Raw genomic sequence first — 18,746 nt, forward strand, 5'->3', positions numbered from 1 at the left:
TAATGGGCCACACCAAACAAGATAAGGTAGAATTTAGAAGACTTCATGGAAACTTTTCAAGCTCATAATGTTGCTAACATGATATTTCCCAAAAGAAATGTTCATTAGGAGTAAAGTAGGGACGAAAGTTAACAACTTTAACTTTAAATTAGGTATTATTTTATAATTATACACAACTTTGTATATATTATTAAAAAAACGATAGCAATAAAAAAAGAAAAGGAAGAAGAAGCTAGATACAATATGATTAGATATATTATAATTATAATTATAAATATATACAATTACAAACTTTGGTGCCACTAAATGCCGATTGGGCCACTTAGCGGCACCGTATTGGTCCTTAAATTAACGGAAACGAAACGAATTCATGTAGACTCTCTGCATTTTGTTTTAATATTGGTATCGTAACCAATGCGACGGAAATAAGCCGAATTTGCGTAGACTCACCACCTCAACTCCGGATCGGCAATGCTCGGATCTTCCCAACGCCCAAGTGTTACCGACTGATGCCACTCAATTGATCTACCTCAATTTTCATATGTTTTTGTTTTATTTTTGGTTTTTAGTTCTGGTAGCATAACACACTTAACTGAAACCATCCGAATTTGCGTCGACTTACCGCCTCAACGCCCGAGACTGACAACGTTTGGGTTTATCATCTCCCGGGTTTTACAAACCGGACCGACGCAACGAGCCGGCTATAACACTAGTTTAATACAAATAAAATCAAACATGTAATAATAGTTTTAATCTGTGAATTAGTTAGGGGTGTGTATAGTTTAGTTTAGGTATGTTTTTAGCTTAAATCAAACGAAAAACTAAAATTTCAGTTTTAGAATTTTGAAACTATTCGGTTTTGGCTTGGATGTAGTAGCTATTTAAGCTTGAAAGTTTTAGAACGAACAAAAGTTGGCCGAAAACAATTAACTTAGGTATACATAATTATGTTAATTATTAACTAACTGATTATTATACACTTGGTCAAGAATATCCGAATTACATATTTATTAAATTCTTATAAATTACTTATAATAAAACGAATCTAAACGTTCAATTCGATCTTTTTCCGGTTTTTATTAAATGTAAACCCAAAACCAAACCATAAATACAGTTTAATAACAATAAAAAAAACCCAAACTATCGGTTTTTGTTTCGAATTGAATATTTTGTTTTTTTCCTCACCACTATACTTTACACACTTTAAAATAGGGGTGTCCACGGACCGTACCCGACGAGAGCATGTCCGTGTCCGTCCGTTAAGCTTTTGACGGACAAACGAACAATTCACGAATACTATACCGAACGAAAATTCATGTCCGTGTCCGTCCATTAAGAAATTGAGTTTGTCCATGTTCGTCCATGTCCATCAGTTAATATTAAACGGGCGTTAACGAACAATAATGGACAAACTGACACTAATGAATAAATATAAACGGTTACATATTAATACCAAACATAAATCTAAACAACTTCGCTTACAAATTTGGAATTACACCATAGAACATTCAAATATACTTAACACTTAATATATTAACATAAAGTGGATCACTATAGTATAAGATACATCAGACATGTGTAGTAATATAAAAGTATTATTAATAACACTAGAAATTTCACAATTAAATTAAAATATTGGATAGATCTAAACACTAACGATACCGGACGGACATTACCGGACGTAATCGGACGTACGTTGACGTTCACGAACACTATCGAACGAACTTGGCCCTTGTCCGTGCTCGTCCGTTAAGCTTACCGAACGAAATTTTTTTTGCCCATGTTCGATTCGTTCATTAAACGGACAAACATAAACGAACTTCTTACCGAACGAACAACCGGACGTCCGGTTCATTTACAGCCCTGCTTTAAAAACATAAAGTTGAATAATTAGATGATTTATGATTAAATTAAAATTAAAATAATATTATTAGTCAACCCACACAAGTTACCATTATTTAATTTTAAATAAATAATATAATATAGAAATTTTATATTGCCACGTTGCTTGTTTTGGGATACATATTATTTATTAGGTTACGAAATGATTGCTTTCAGACCTTCAATTCCACCACTGCAACAAATGCAGTCGGAAGAAAACTACATAATAATAATATTATTATTATCATCACCTTCATACACAATCAATCAATTGCATCTTCAACTGATCAATTCCAGTATTCCACCTCTCAATTGATCAATTCACCGATCAATTCCCCCAAAACGACACCGTTTCTCGAAACCCTAGTTTTTTTTCCTGGTTTGAGTGACGTCATGGAGAGATCTGGTAGTAATGATTTGAGTGGCATCAGTATAGGTTCTTCGTCAGGTGAGCTGATTGGTTGTTGTATTAGTCGGTAGTTGGTGTTTGATTGTGTTTTAATTTGGGAATTAGGGTTTGAAATTGAAATTGATGAAATTGTGTTGTTTGTTATGCAATTGGAAGAAGTTATAGACTTATAGTGCTAATTAGCAGTGTTTATGTGTGATTATTATTATTATTATTATTATTATTATTATTATTATCAATAATTTTTTAAAACTATTTTTGGGATTTGGTTTATGTTGCTGATAGAATTTTTGAATTGATGAGCAGATGATAAACGGTTTGATGCATCGCAATACGCTTTCTTTGGGCGGCATGCGACCGACAAGGTTGAGTTTGGGTGTTTGGAAGAAGATGATTGTAATCTTTCGACTGGAGTTGTTGATGATGAATACCATTTGTTTGACCGAGAAGAGGTAAAGTTTGGATTTTTAGAAACTTTACTGATGTTTATTGTACTTGTTTGTCGTAAGTTGTGATTTGTTTGTCCACAACTGAAATCTTTTCAGTTTTTATGCACATCATTTAACAAGTAACGGTTTTATTTGTAAACGAATTGAATTGAATTGAGCGATGAGGTATGGACTATGGAGTTAGGCTTGAGTGATTAGCATTATAATTTGGACGCAGCTCGATATTGAACTTAAACTTTTAGTTACGTTACTCATTTTTTATCATCGAAGAGTTGTGATACGTGAATTAAGTTAGCATGACTTGATTTGTATTGCGAATATAGCTTGAATTTAAATTTGATGTTAAACTAAAACCTAAATTATAGATTCGTGTAATGCATATCACCATTTATTGATGGATAAATGATCCTATATCACACTCCACTTCGTTTGTCAGAGCTGAAATCTTAAAATTTTTTTTATGGCCATTATTGCACAATTAAGGTTGATATATATAAGCGTGTTGAATTGAATTGAGCAACGAGGTATGGAGTTAGGCTTGAGTGATTAAAATTATAATTCGGATGCAGCTCGCAATTGAACTGAACTTTTAGTTAGCAATTTAGCATGACTTGATTGGTAAATATAGCTCGAATGTAAGTTTGAGTTTAAACTAAAACCTAAATTATAGATTCATAATTTCATATAATGCATATCGCCATTTTGGTGGATAAATGATCCCATATTACGCTTCACTTTGCTAATAACTTGGCACATGCATTCTTTGAGATGAAACTGGATTTTTCGTGGTGCAGGGAACTAGCAAGTCACATTTAATGTTATAAGTATTGTTCATTGATGCTTGGGATGTGATATTAAACATCAAATAGTGTCAATTGATGTTTTAGTTGATCACCTGCTTATTTTCTGAACGCCTAATGATTTTACTAGTGATTGACATCATTAATGCAGATCTCTTTACTTGCACTGATAAACTATGACATTTTATATAATTTACTGTTCTTTTTCTACAGGAACCAGGTGTAGGATCCATGTCAGATTTAGATGATTTGTCAACTATATTTTCAAAGGTCAGCTTCCTTCTACACATGATAACTGTTTGCAGTAACTTTTAACTGAGATGTTGATTTTTATTAATATTTACCTTACCAGTTCCATTCAAAAGTCTTACTGTATGCACATGTGATTGTTACAACTGATTGTTTGGTACAAATGTTTGATTTACAGATAAACAGAACAGTTAGTGGACCTAGACATCCTGGAGTTATTGGTGATCGAGGGTCAGGGTCTATTTCAAGAGAAAGTGAGTACACATCTAACCATTTTTGTTCTCTCATTATATATATGTGTTTAAAAAACATTGTTTTATTAAGCTTCAAATATCACATAGTTTATTAACCACCTTTTTTTAGGTTCAGCTGCGTCTGACTGGGTACAAGATAGAGAATTACCCGAATGGTTAGATCAACATATCTCTGACACAGAAAGCAGCCACGTCAGCGGACGATGGTCTTCACAATCACATCTCTCAGATCCTAAACCATTGTACCGAGCATCATCTTACCCTCATGAAAAACACCAGTTTTTTACAGAGCCAGCACTGGCACCCACCTCATCTTTGCCTTCATTCTCTCCCGGTAGCCACAACAGTCTTCCCTCACCACGCCAGCATTCAAATCTAAACCGTTCATCTGGCATCGGTAGTCCCCAGATCCCCTTCCCAGAAACAAATCTTTCACCTTTAAGTGGGCTCCCTCTTTCATCTCGTTTTAGTGGAAACAGAACTCAACTGGGGCATCTAGGCTTAGCCCAATACACTCAAGCCCAAAGCCAATGGGCTAACAACATGTTACATGTGGATCCTAATTTGATGCTTCAAAATGGGCTCTTATCGCCACATTTGATGTCACCTAATTCTCTACGCTTGAGCCCATTTGCACTTCAGCCATACTTATACGACACCCTTCCCTCTCACCCGTTACATTTAAACAAATACCGGTCGCCCGACACACGCGATCATAGAAGTAAACAAAAGAGTAAACACGGGTCGCGTATTTCCCGTCAAGGCTCTGATAACAGCAGTCAGAAGATTGATAATAAATGTCGGGTACAATTTAGATCTAAATACATGACGTCTGAAGAGATTGAAACCGTTCTTAACGTGCAACACGCTGCAACACATAACAACGATCCATATATTAATGATTATTATCACCAAGCCAGGCTTGCCAAGAATTCTTCCAAAAATCGATTCCACCCGGCCAATTTAAAAGATTCGTCCCAACGGGGCCGTAATAGTTCAGATTCACAGCCTCGTATTAACGTCGATTCACATGGAAGAATTTCATTTTCTTTAATTCGAAGGCCACAGCCGCTTCTTGAAGTGGACCCGCCATCCGGTTCAGGTGATAACCGGTCTGAATCGAAAAGGTCTGAGAAACCGTTGGAACGAGAGCCGATGCTTGCAGTTAGAATCATGATTGAAGACGGAGTTTCTGTGCTTCTTGATGTAGATGACATTGACCGTTTTCTGCAGTCAACTCAGCCGCCAGATGGCGGTTCTCAGGCAAGACAGAAGCGTCAAATTCTTCTAGAAGGCTTGGCGGCAGCTCTTCAGCTAGTGGACCCTCTTGGTGTAAGTTCAAAAACGTCTTCCAAACTGGCACCTAAAGACGATATTGTGTTCTTACGGGTCGTATCTCTTCCCAAGGGTCGGAAACTTATTTCTAAATATCTTCAACTTCTGTCGCCGAGCAGCGAGCTGGCACGGATAGTATGCATGACGATCTTTCGCCACCTTAGATTTTTATTTGGTGGACTTCCGTCTGAACATGAAGCCTCTGAAACCGTTACTTCACTAGCAAAGATAGTGAAAACATGTGTAAGTGCAATGGATCTTAATTCATTAAGTGCATGTCTTGCTGCTGTGGTGTGTTCTCCAGAACAACCGCCTCTTCGCCCGCTTGGCAGTCCAGCTGGCGATGGTGCTACGGTTATTTTAAAATCGGTTCTGGAACGAGCTACTCAGTTGTTAAGTAGTGCGAATTCCAGTTTGCAAAATCCAACACTTTGGCAGGCTTCGTTTGATGCGTTTTTCGGTCTTTTGACTAAATATTGTTTAAGTAAATATGATAGTTTGGTACAAGCTATGTATGCACAGGTGTCACCGAGCACAGAGATTGTGTTATCGGAAGCTGCAAAGGCGATTAGTAGAGAGATGCCTGTGGAGCTTCTTAGGGCTAGTCTGCCTCATACCGATGATAATCAGAGGAAGATGTTGGTTGACTTTTCTCAAAGGTCAATGCATGTTGGTGGATACAGTGGTCATAAAGGTGGTGGTGGTCAGGTTGCGCCTGAATCAGTAAGAGGATGATTCAGATAAATGTAACTTCTCATCTGTCAGGTGAAGGTGGTTTTTGTGGCCTATGGCGGATGAAGTTTGTTCATGGATTGTTTATAAACGTTAGGTTATAAATACTGTGTGAACGGGCGCTTGTTTCCCAGTAGGTTCGAGTCGGATGGGGCTGTTGGTATTTGGTGGGGAAAATGGGTTCAAGTTTGTATGTACAGTTTCTGGAAGTTTGTATGGATTTAGTTTACATAATTGCTTCTGTCTTGTTAATTGTTTTCTTCTTTTTCTTAATTCCCTTTTATGCTTTTGTTTTAGTAATAAATGTGGATGTTAATGGGACGGGTATTGGTAATCCCAACCAAATACAAAAATACAAAATAGGCCAACCAGAAAAGCCCGGATAAAATAACCGGACCTGCCTGCTATAACATGGTTATGTAGTATATGGACTGGTCTGCGGGCCGCATAAAAAAAGGTTAAAATAAGTTAACCGGTTTCGAGCTGGTAAGAGTCCAAAAGCATATATTTGTCGCCGCGATAAGAGCGGCGAGGGAGGGCATGTATTTGTCGCCGCGTTGTGTGGACATGTTGACGTGACGTCAAGTATTGGAGGGTAGGGCGATTTGTGGGCTACAACACTGCCCTCTTGGGCTACATATCGCTTCCCTTGGCCACGTGTCAAAAATCCTCTCAATTTTGTAGCCCTTTTACTACGCATAGCCTACACATAGCCTTAGGCTGAGGTTTGTGAAACATTAATTAAATATATATTATTTTAAAAAACTACAAATTTATCATTATAAACTTACAAATTTAAATATATATATACATTTTTTTAAAGATGCTTTGGAAAATTAACACCTTTTGATTAGAAAGTCCTGGCTCCAACTACTTGTGGGTCCAACATGGCAAATTTGGCTTGTAAGGCTATACGTAGTGGAGGGGCTACAAATTGGGACGAATTGTCACAAGTGGCGCCCAGTCAGCAAATGATAGGAATTTGTTTTTGGGGTGTAATGGTGTTGAGGCTACGAATAGTAATATATATATATATATATATATATATATATATATATATATATATGTAACACATAGTAATATAATAATAATATTTTTTTCCTTCTTCCAGGCGACGACAGCCTCTCGCCCCCGCCCCTTATCGCCCTAAAATCTCCCCCGGGGGGGGGGGGTGGGTTCCCCAAAAATCGCCCCATTCGCCTCCCAAGATAATAAATAATATAGCGTTGAGTTGACTTGTTGAGTTGTAACATATTGGGTCATTAGAAGTTTAGAACCATGGCTACAATGTTGCTTCCTCACAGTTCATCAATCATGAGGATATCTAGTTTCTTTTTTGCCATTTTCTTAATTCTCACTGTGAGTCTGGCTCAATCTTTTGAAATAGCAAATCTTTCCACTACATGGACGACCCATTACTCAAGTGTCCATCCTATGCTTATTACACACACCAATGCAACTGTGTTCACCTGCGGCTTCTCCTGTGAAGGAGGAGATTGCACCTCTTACCTCTTTTCCTTAAACATTTCTAGAACCTATGAGTTTCGAAAACCTGAGATGGTATGGTCAGCCAACAGAGACCATCCTGTCGGGAATAATGCGATACTAAATTTCACTAAAGTAGGAGACTTGGTCCTAAGGGACGAAGATGGAAGCATAGTTTGGACCACCAACACTTCAGGAAAATCAGTTGTTGGCATTAAACTAACTGATACTGGAAACCTGGTGTTGTTCGATATTGAATCGTGATTCTAGCATAGTTTGTTATGATTTTGGTTTCCATAGTTATCTCTTTCTATAGTTATCTATTGCTAGTCTATATATTCTTGATTGTAACCATTTTGATTCATTAAATAATAATTATCAATTACAATCTCTTGTTAATATGGTATCAAGAGCCAAAATCAACTCCTAAAATTTTCCCTAACCCTAATCGGCATTCATCTGCCTCTCCTCAATTTTCCAGCCGACGCAATCTCCGGCCTAATCCCCTGCTTCAATGGCGGCTATTCTTAATTTTTCTCACCAAGAGAAGACAACCCACAATTCCCACAAGTTTCCCTTCATTCTCAAACCCACAAATTACGGCTAATGGCACTCAATGCTTGAATCGTTCCTCACATCACATAACCTATTTGGTTATATTGATGGTACCGTCCCCTGTCCAGATAAAAAGTTACAAACTGGCGAGGTTACAACTGACAATCCCAGCTTTACTCCTTGGATTTCGAATGACGCCCATATTCGAACTCTCCTTATCTCAACCGTCTCTGAAGAATCATACCAAAACATTCAAGGAAAAACCTCCCGTGACGTCTGGCAGTCTCTAGAAGGGCCATGCGCCTAGCACCACCTCACACGAATTTTTTCTCAAGAGCCAACTCCTTCGCATCACCATGAAGGGTGATGAAAAACCAATCGACTACCTATGCAGGGCCCAAGAATATGCCACTGCACTCGCTAACATTGGAAAACCGGTACTAGACAGTGATCTCGTTATGCACACTCTTGCAGAGCTTCGTGAAGAATACAACGACTTAAAAGGAAACGTGCTAGGAAGACACCCTCTCATCTCGTTCAACGCGATCTTCTCCCTGCTGTCCGACCATGACTATGCAGTCAATAAAACTTTCAGCCCTAATCCCTCGGCTATCTGGTCACGGCTCAATCACCCAGGCAGCCCTCGGCTGTCCCGAGATCTCCAAACCTGGAACAGTTGTAACATCAGCTTCAAAACCTTCAACTAGCTGCTTCTCAACTAAGCTATCAACTGCAGCCCAACCCCTCACAACCTCAGGCCTACTTTGGATCTCAATCCTCCAATAATAACCAAACTGGCCGAAACAATAGGAGCCGGGGTAATTATCATGGTTCTTTCAATCCACGCTCTAGAGACAATGGTGGCACAAGAAAACTAACGAAATATTTAACGAGATCGATGATTAACCAACATTATTTACAATGAAGATTGCTAATTAAATTTATTTTCATGCTTTAGCTTTTATAAAAGTCCAGAATGTTGCATCACGTCGTTTGTCTCAACAAGTTCTAGGCTCTAAGTCTCGTTTGTCTCAAACTCTAATCAAGTTGCAAAAGTTATAGGCTCAACAATCGGGAGTCTTCTACTTGTTGTGGCCATAGGGTTTATTACATACATAGTCCACAGGCGCAAAAGGCGCGTTAAAATGGAGGAAGAGTATTTTGATCAAGTTCCTGGAGTGCCGAATCGATTTTATTATGAAGAACTCAAAACCGCCACAGAGAATTTTAGTAAAAAGCTTGGTGAAGGAGGATATGGATCAGTTTTCGAAGGGACTCTCGGAGATGGCACCAAGATTGCAGTAAAATGTATTTAAGGCCTTTCACACATTAAGAAATCATTTCTAGCTGAGGTTCAATCTATTGGTAGCATTCATCATTAGAGGTGCACAAATCGGTTTTTTTGAAAAAACCGGTTCGGTTATTAACCGGACCGGTTTTTTTTATCCAGAAAAAAACCGGTTCGGTTAATAACCGGACCGGTTATTAACCGGTTTTTATTGCTGAAAACTCAAACCGGCCAAACCGGTTTGGACCGGTTTAAAAACCGGTTTTTTATAACCGGTTTTTAATAACCGGTCTAACCGGTTAACCGGTTTTTTTTTTTTTTTTTTTTTTTTTTTTTTTTTTTTTTTTTTTTTTTCTTTAGGGTTTAGGGTTTAGGGTTTCGTTGTTAGCATTCTTTGCTTGGAAGATTAAAAACACATAACTTTCATTTATAGCTTTTACATTAAAAATACAAACATTAAATCGTTATCGCATATTCGTAACTCAAAAATACAAACATTAAAGAATGCTTAGACACGATTACATTAACAAGTTGATGTTTGTTACTCATTTTCTTCGCTACCCGATCCCGAGCTATTCCTTAGGTAATCGTCGTACGCGGCTTCTTCATCGGTCATTGGTTGAATGTGTCCTTGATTGACCTCGTCTTCATACAAGGCCGCCTCATAGTCCATTTCCCCCTCGAGTGAGCGTTGATGTTGTGCCCTGTCTAAAGAGTCCAAGTAATCCTTGTAGCAAATCGACATCTCTACAGCTGCTGGAGTGAGTCGAGTCCTCCTAATCGATATAACCCTGCCAGAAACAGAAAAAGCAGACTCCGAAGCTACCGTGGAAGCTTGGACCGTTAGTAAATCTTTGGCCATGGCGGCGAGGATCGGAAACTCATCCTCCTTACCTCTCCACCAAGCCAGCAAATCAAGACTTCTAAATTCATCCGGAGTCATGTGTTTCACAAAGTTGGTACCACCATACCTTCCAAGTTCACTGCTTGGGGTGTTTACCCTTTGACGTTTACCGGCGTCTTCCCAAATCATGTAGTACATCCCCATTTCAAGGTCGGTTTGGGATTGGGATTGGGCAACAGCTCTTAACGAGTCATGAATTTGGGAAGACGACCCGTGTTTTGTAAGGTAAACATCATACATGTTTGCCAATGTGGTGTTGAAATCATTCTTTAAAGTTTGGCTATAATAGGGGTTTTGATCGTCGTTTAACCCTAGCTCATCACAAATTTTTTCTATTAAAGCTTCAACACCACCAACATTGATGCAAGGGTTTAACGCAGCCGCACAGGTCAAAACAGCGGGTAGTTGTTGAAAATATTTTATAAATTTTTCTTTCATTTTTGCACCCATATCAAAATAAGGTGCACCCCTACAATGAATTTCAGTCAACTTTGTGCACATGACAGCAATTTTTGGTAAAGCAATGGGGCTTGTTGGATAGTAAACCCCGGATAAACTAGTTGTGCAAGATTTAAAAATTTGAAGAACCTCCGTAACGATCTCAATCAATAACCAGTTTCTAGGATCGTACGGTGCACATTTACCCCTACTTGACATTATTTGATGAAACGCAACTAGTGATTCTTTTTGTTGGATGGCTTTCTCAAACATATCACAAGTCGAGTTCCATCTTGTTGGACAATCCCAATTGGGCCCCAACCATTGACAATTAGCTTCATCACAAAATTTTTTGTATCTTGAAAATGTTTTATTGTTGCTAAAAACATCTCGTAACATTCTTTTAAAATTGTTTCTTTGCGTTTCGATCACGTTTAACCCATCTTGCACGGCCAAGTTGATAATATGTGCAATGCATCGGCTATGAAAAAACGCTCCATCACAAATAGGTTTATACTTTAATTTTAAATGGCCAACCGCGGCCGTATTGTTGGACGCGTTATCAAACGATATTGAAAAGATTTTATCTTCAATCTTGTATTGTCGAATGACTTTATCCAAGAGTTTAAAAATATTTCTACCCGTGTGCGGGTAATCAAACAATTGAAACGCAACGGTTCGTTTCATCATTTGCCACGACCGGGGGTCAACCCAATGAGCCGTCACACAAATGTATGAGTCGGGCGAACCATTAGGTACCGACCACACATCCGTTGTTAAGTTCACACCAGTTTGTAAGTTTGAAAAGTATGAAATTAGTTCGGATTTAGCGTTTTTCCATGCTTTAAGCATATCTCTTCTAAGGGTCGAACGACTTACGTGTTGGTAGCGTGGTTGAACATACTTTTGCATCATCTCCGTGAATTGAGGGTTGTCGAAGTGGTTGAAAGGAAGTGATTGTTGAATCACAAAGTTGCCAAACTGTTGACGTACCGCTTCAAGGTCGTACGTAAACACCGTTCCTTGATTCGTCATCTCCGGCTGCGAACTACTTCCGGATTCGTCCTTCAAGACCTTGCAAGAGGGCCTTTCTACATGAGCTCTTAAACTGGAGTTTGCTTCTTTGTTATAAAACTTCAAACAATGTTTGCATCTAGCTTTTTGGGTTCCGTTAGACATTTCGCATAGGTCGAAATGTTGCCAAATATCTTGGTTTCGTTTCGTGGGGATGACCCGAACGACGGTTTCTCCCGTGTTCGAGGCACCCATGTTGACCGATGAAGCAGCACTTTGGGAGGCCATGATAATCGACTACGAATTAAGAGTGGTATACTCGAGTATGAAATAAACGACTACGAAAGAAGAGCGTTTGGAGTTATAATCGCGTATGAAATAAACGTTTAGAGCTTTTGGAGTTGTATAATCAAGTGTGATCTAACCAATACCCAACCTAAACTATATATAGATGTTTGTGGGGGTAAAAAAACCAAAAAAACGGCTAAAAAAACGGGCAAAAAAAAAAAAAACGGCTATAAAGCCGTTTGGTAACGTTCGAAAACCGGTTTAACCGGTTAACCGGTTATTAAAAAACCGGTTAACCGGTTTTTTTATAACGGCTATAAACCGGTTATTTTAAAAACCGGTTAACCGGTTTTTTAATAACCGGTTATTAAAAAAAACCGGTTTTTTTTATAACCGGTTATAAAACCGGTTTTGGCTCCAAAAAGTATAACCGATACGTAAACCGGTTACGTAAACCGGTCAAACCGGTTTTTAAAAAAACCGGTTTTTAAAAAACCGGTTTTCCGGTTAACCGCCCAAACCGGTTCCGTAACCGGTTTTTTTGAACACCTCTATTCATCATGTGAATCTAGTTAGACTTAGAGGATTTTGTACATGGAAATCACAAAGATTTCTAGTGTATGATTTCATGAGTAATGGTTCGTTAGATAGGTGGATCTATCATGGAGTTCGGGAACTAATACTTGAATGGGAATGCAGAAAGAAAATCATTCTTGATATAGCCAAAGGTTTATCATATCTCCACGAAGATTGTAGGCAAAAGATTGTGCATCTTGATATTAAACCTCAAAACATACTTCTAGACAACGATTTCAATGCCAAAGTATCTGATTTTGGGTTATCTAAGCTCATTGAGAATACACAAACTGAAGTGATGAGTACCATAAAAGGAACCCCATGCTATATTGCTCCAGACTGGCGGACCTCAGTTATCACTGAAAAGCTTGATGTATACAGCTTTGGGATCGTTCTCCTGGAGATCTTATGAGGCAGAAAAATTTTTGATAGATATCAGCCAGAAGAAAGTTGGTAATGCTGGGAGCAAGGAACATTGTTAGATATGGTTGATCAACAGAAGTGGTGGATATGATGAATGTGGCTGCATGGTGTTTACAAACAAACTTTAAGAGAAGGCCTTCAATGTCGTCGGTGGTTAAGGTGTTAGAAGGAGGAATGAATGTTGAATCGAACTTAGATTACAACTTCACAGATCCAAGAATTCAGGAACCAGCAGTTAGATAAGAGAATGATATCACATGCTTGTCATCATCTCTACTCTCGGGGCCAAGATAAGTAGCCATGAGGTTCTTGTGGATCGTATCGTTTAATATTTTCTTTCTTTTTTCCTCTTGGTGTTCTTTAAGACATGAGCTATGGGATTTTTAAAAGGAACCCAACTTTTCAATCAGGGTTAATAAATAAAAGCGCGTTTGATTTGACAGATGAAGTCTTGAACAGGACTAAGCGATTTGGCAAATAACCTATTCTCCAATGACGGGGATGCTTTGTTTTTGAATAAATCTGGCAACTATGATCATTGTGTTGGTTTCCTTGAGGAAATATTTATTGTTCCTGTAACTCTTGCTCTGAAGTTTTTGGTTATTACCGTTTCAAGTAAAGGCAGGTGATTGTTAATAATAAACTAGACCTTGTGTTCATGTATTAGTTTACATAGTTAAGTTTGTTATTGTCAGTTGACAGGTACTCTTCACCGTCTTCAAAAGATGCGACGGTTTTGCGTATTGTAGTATATAAAGGTGTCTATATATTTTGTAAAAGTAATGGCTACATTGTAACTAATTGTGTAATTTCTGTTTCATGTTTTGCTTTTGGGCAATTACCTAACCAAAGCCTTAAATAACAAAATCGGTCCAATTTGTTTTGTGTTACAAGCTGATTTTTACATTGAAAGGTTAGGAACACACATAGCATTACAGAAAACAATTCATGAAAAACAACAAAAAAATGACGGTAATCAGACAGCATATTAAAAAAAATAAAATTATATTCTAATGACTAACTGGTAATTAAAAAGTATACCATTGACTTGACTTGTTTAGGACTTATTTAATTATGAGAAAACCAAGAAAACTACCATCAATCAGTTGACTTATTTTTTATTTTCAATTCTTTTTAATATAGGGTTAGAAATATAAAATGACAAAAAAGTAAAAAATAATTAAAAAAATATGTAGCTCAGAAAATTATATATATATATATATATATATATATATATATATATATATAACTTGGTGATCTATATGTTTAAAATTTTTTTTTCTTAGCTTTTTACATTTGTTACCATACAAATAAAAGAAACGATATAAACCAATTCTGAAACAAATATTATTTGATGATAGTAGTTTTCTTAGTTGTCTCGTAACTTTATAGCTTTCGTTGGAACCCTATCATATATATATATATATGATGGATCTTGCGAGAAGTGATATTACAGCGAGAAGTGCGGGAAGTGAATGTATAACTCCATTAATCCCTAATTTCACTTCTTTTTATATGATGTTACATACATACATATATGTAGGTTAGTTGTATTTATGTCTTAATTACACATTCAAACCAACCTACAAACAAATAAATGTACCGAGCCACATTCAAACCTATGTATCTACACACATACAAACATACATACACATATACAAACATACGCATCTATACATAAAAAATAGGAGTGTTGGGATTAATGGAGTTACACATTCACTTCTCGCACTTCTCGCTGTAAAAAAACTTCTGAAATGATTCAATATATATATATATATATATATATATATATATATATAAGATTGCATATTTTGACAGATTAACTTGGACACTTGATCAATTAAATATAGCACACTACGTTAATTTTGTGACTATTATTTTGAGTTATAATTTCTATTTTTATTAGTTACTACAAAACGATTACAATAAAGTGACAGACAAACGGGCAATAAGCGCTGCGCCACAACCCCTTTTTGAATAGCAAAGTCAATCATACTAAAAACGAAACTTTGGGACCTAAGAGCTGAGGAGGTTTCGTGTACGACACGCTGAACCCTACTTAAAAGATTTACAGCCTCTAGGCCAGAAACAAAATGTATCAAAAGCAAAAGAGGTTATAATTTATCATTATTTTATGTAAGAACAATTTAAAAATGGTCACTAATCGTCAACAATTTGAGAAATGACAAAGACAGGCCAACAACTAGTTGACTTTTCGTGTATTAATTTGTGAAGATAATTGAATATTTTTGTTACATGTGAAGAAACATAACGTACTAAACATTAATTATAAATTAGTATGACTAGTTTACAGTTTTCTTAAATCGCAAAATTTAACCTTATTTAATTGAATTTAAAATTATTTTTGGAGATATCAAATATCAATTTACATGTATATAATGAAAACTGATATTCATTAAGATGCCTAAACTGTTGGACATTCGGTTCTATTATTAGTTTATTACATAGTTGTTGACTTGTTGCTCCATGTTTTAAACTATACTGGTTTGACTAACACGGTGGCTCTAATGAGCCCACTATAGCATTGACTTTATTTGTTCAAGACTTGTAACAGATGTGTTGAATCATCCATTCTTCATAGTGTTCATCAATCATGACGATTTCTGGTTTCTTCTTTGCCTTTTTTCTTCTAACTTTCATGTTATGTTGCTACTCATCCACTGCTCAACTAGATCGTATAGCAAATCTTTCTACTACATGGACGATCCGGTCCTCGTATGAACCCATGTTCCCTACCTTTAATCAATTCACATGGCTTCTTCTGTGAAAGAAATTGTAGCTCTTACCTCTTTGTCATATACTTCTATCCATCTAGATACTTGGATACTCCGGTCGTTTGGTCAGCCAACCATGACCATCCAGTCACGAAGAATGCGATACTAAATTTCACCGCAGCTGGAGACTTGGTTCTAAAAGATGGAGATGGAAGTATAGTTTGGGCCACAAACACTTCCGGAAAATCAGTTGCTAGCATGGAACTAATTTATCCCGGAAATCTGGTGTTGCTCGATCACCATAACTCGATAGTTTGGCAATCTTTTGATCACCCAACAGACTCTTTGTTACTTGGCCAAAAGTTGTATCAAGGTCAAAAACTGATATCTAGTGCTTCTTCAAACGATTCTTCAAGTCAGGAAGGTATGTATTCTCTTCAAGTCACTGATAAAGGTGTGTTTGCTTATATTGAATCAAACCCACCACAAGCATATTACAGTAGGTTCGCATATAGCAATGATGCAAATAAAGGAAGAAGAAAATACATTAGCTTCTTGAATGGGAGTTTGTCATTTTTCATAGATTCTTCTGAGCCAAGTGATTATCCTTATTATGTAATTGGCATACCTGAAGCATCATCAACTCAGTATATGAAACTGATGCCAGATGGGCATTTGAAAGTGTTTGAAGCGCAAACCGTAGGGTGGACAGTGGTAGCCGATCTTCTTACAGATAAAGATGTTGGAGAGTGTGGTTATCCTTTGTTTTGCGGAAAAAAATTCTATTTGCTTGACTAATCAACAATGTATTTGTCCCGAATTTGAATATTTTAGACTAGTTAACGATGCCCAACCCAACATGGGCTGCTATGAAATTACTCCCCTCTCTTGTGATTCTAAACAAGATCAACATTTTATCACACTCAAAAATGTCACCTACTTCACCTTTATTGCCGACATGGAGACTTGCAAACAAGCATGTTTAAACAATTGCTCATGCAAAGCTGCCTTTTTTCAGTATTCTTCAAATGCTTCGAGTGGAGAATGTTTCTTACATTCAGAGATATTTACAATGAAGGCTGTTGGTCCACTAGATGATATTTCTTTAGCTTTCATAAAAGTTCAAAATGCTACATCACATCGTTCATCTCATCAAGTGGCAAGAGTTGTAGGCTCTACAACTGGAAGTTTTGTGCTTCTACTTTTTGTGGTACTAGGATTTATTACATATGTAGTCCATAAGAGAAATATGGATGCTAAAAAGGAGGAAGAGTATTTAGATCAAGTGCAAGGAATGCCGAATCGCTTTTCTTATGAAGAATTGAAAACCGCCACCGAGGATTTTAGTAAAAAACTTGGTGAAGGAGAATTTGGATCGGTTTTTGAAGGGAGTCTCAAAGATGGCTCCAAGATTGCAGTAAAATGTCTTGAAGGTCTTGCACATGTCAGGAAATCATTCCTAGCTGAGATTCAATCCATTGGAAGTATTCACCATGTGAATCTGGTTAGACTTCGAGGATTTTGCACATGGAAATCACAAAGATTTCTAGTGTATGACTTCATGAGTAATGGCTCATTAGATAAGTGGATCTATCATGGAAATCATGAACACATACTTGATTGGGAATGCAGAAAGAAAATCCTTCTAGATATAGCAAAAGGCTTAGCATATCTCCATGAAGAATGCAGACAAAAAATCATCCACCTCGACATTAAACCTCAAAACATTCTCCTAGATGAAAATTTCAATGCCAAAGTATCTGATTTCAGGTTATCTAAGCTCATAGATAGAAATCAATCCCAAGTGATGACTACAATGAGAGGAACCCCTGGGTATCTTGCTCCAGAATGGTTGAGCGCAGTTATCACCGAAAAGGTGAATGTATATAGCTTTGGAATCGTTCTGTTAGAGATCTTGTGTGGAAGAAATAATTTTGACCAGACTTTTCCAGAGGAAAGCTGGCACTTACTCCGTGTTTTTCAAAAATGTTGGGAGCAAGAAACATTGTTAGATATGGTTGACATGAGCAGTGAAGATACGCAAAAAAATGGTGCAGAGGTTGTGGAGATGATGAAATTGGCTTCATGGTGTTTACAGACTGATTATACACAAAGGCCTTCAATGTCATCGGTTGTTAAAGTGTTAGAAGGAGGAATGGAGGTTGAATTGAACCTGGATTATAACTTAACAAATCCAAGACTACAACAAAACAACAGTAAGGAGAAAGATTTAACACCATTGCTGCCTTCTGTTCTATCAGGGCCAAGGTGAGTGAATCATTTCTATGCTTCTGTATATTTGTTTCTAGACAAATTGGTCTTCATTGACTTCATTCAATCTTAACTGACTTTATGCTTGTACTATATTATTTTGGTTGTGAGTACATAGCAAAATGGTTGTAATAAATTCAAATTATTATGGTTTTATAAGCTGCTTATACTATGCCAATGTCCTGTATTCTGCTTCACTGGTAATGATGAGTCAAGGATCAGAACCATCTTCTTGAGTCGATAATGATCATGGGTTATGGGTTCACCTAACTTCACTAAAATATTATAAAGGTCTTTGGTTCTATTCGATCTATATAATGGGTAACTGTTATATATAGGCTAGCAACACCCATCTCCACGGCTCCACTATGTGCCACTCCTGTCACCGCCTCGCCCCTCCCACATACCCTTAAATTGGGTCTTTGACATTGCATGGAAACTGACTCCATGGGCTTGTCTTATGCGTAACGGTTATTCAAGTTTCAAGAATTTCAAAACAAACCAGCTGCCATTAGTATGCAAACCAAACTGGCAAAATTTCTTATACAGATTGGTCGTACAATGACCTTTCTTGTGCCACTGAAAGAGCGACCGACATTGAATGACAAACAAGGGCATGGTTAGTCTCGTGTGAACGATAGGACTGAGATTCCACGTGAT

The 18,746-nt window shown here is 37.3% G+C and overlaps 1 protein-coding gene and 1 pseudogene across 1 annotated transcript; both read left to right on the forward strand.

Moving 5' to 3' along the window:
* The first annotated feature begins 2,055 nt into the window (after positions 1-2,055).
* On the forward strand, positions 2,056-6,470 carry LOC143531136 (protein PAT1 homolog 1-like). Its single transcript, XM_077026505.1, has 5 exons — positions 2,056-2,329; positions 2,597-2,742; positions 3,753-3,809; positions 3,967-4,042; positions 4,152-6,470. Exons 1-5 carry the CDS (start codon positions 2,275-2,277, stop codon positions 6,110-6,112), a joined length of 2,295 nt encoding a protein of 764 aa, XP_076882620.1. The 5' UTR covers positions 2,056-2,274; the 3' UTR covers positions 6,113-6,470.
* Positions 6,471-7,354: 884 nt separating this feature from the next.
* On the forward strand, positions 7,355-18,197 carry LOC143531099 (G-type lectin S-receptor-like serine/threonine-protein kinase SD2-5; annotated as a pseudogene).
* The last annotated feature ends 549 nt before the right edge of the window (positions 18,198-18,746 follow it).

The sequence above is a fragment of the Bidens hawaiensis genome, unplaced genomic scaffold (assembly GCF_021521415.1).
Source record: "Bidens hawaiensis isolate Kalapana, Puna unplaced genomic scaffold, B.hawaiensis_p1.1 tig00009085_1, whole genome shotgun sequence".
NCBI classification, from domain to species: Eukaryota; Viridiplantae; Streptophyta; class Magnoliopsida; order Asterales; family Asteraceae; genus Bidens; species Bidens hawaiensis.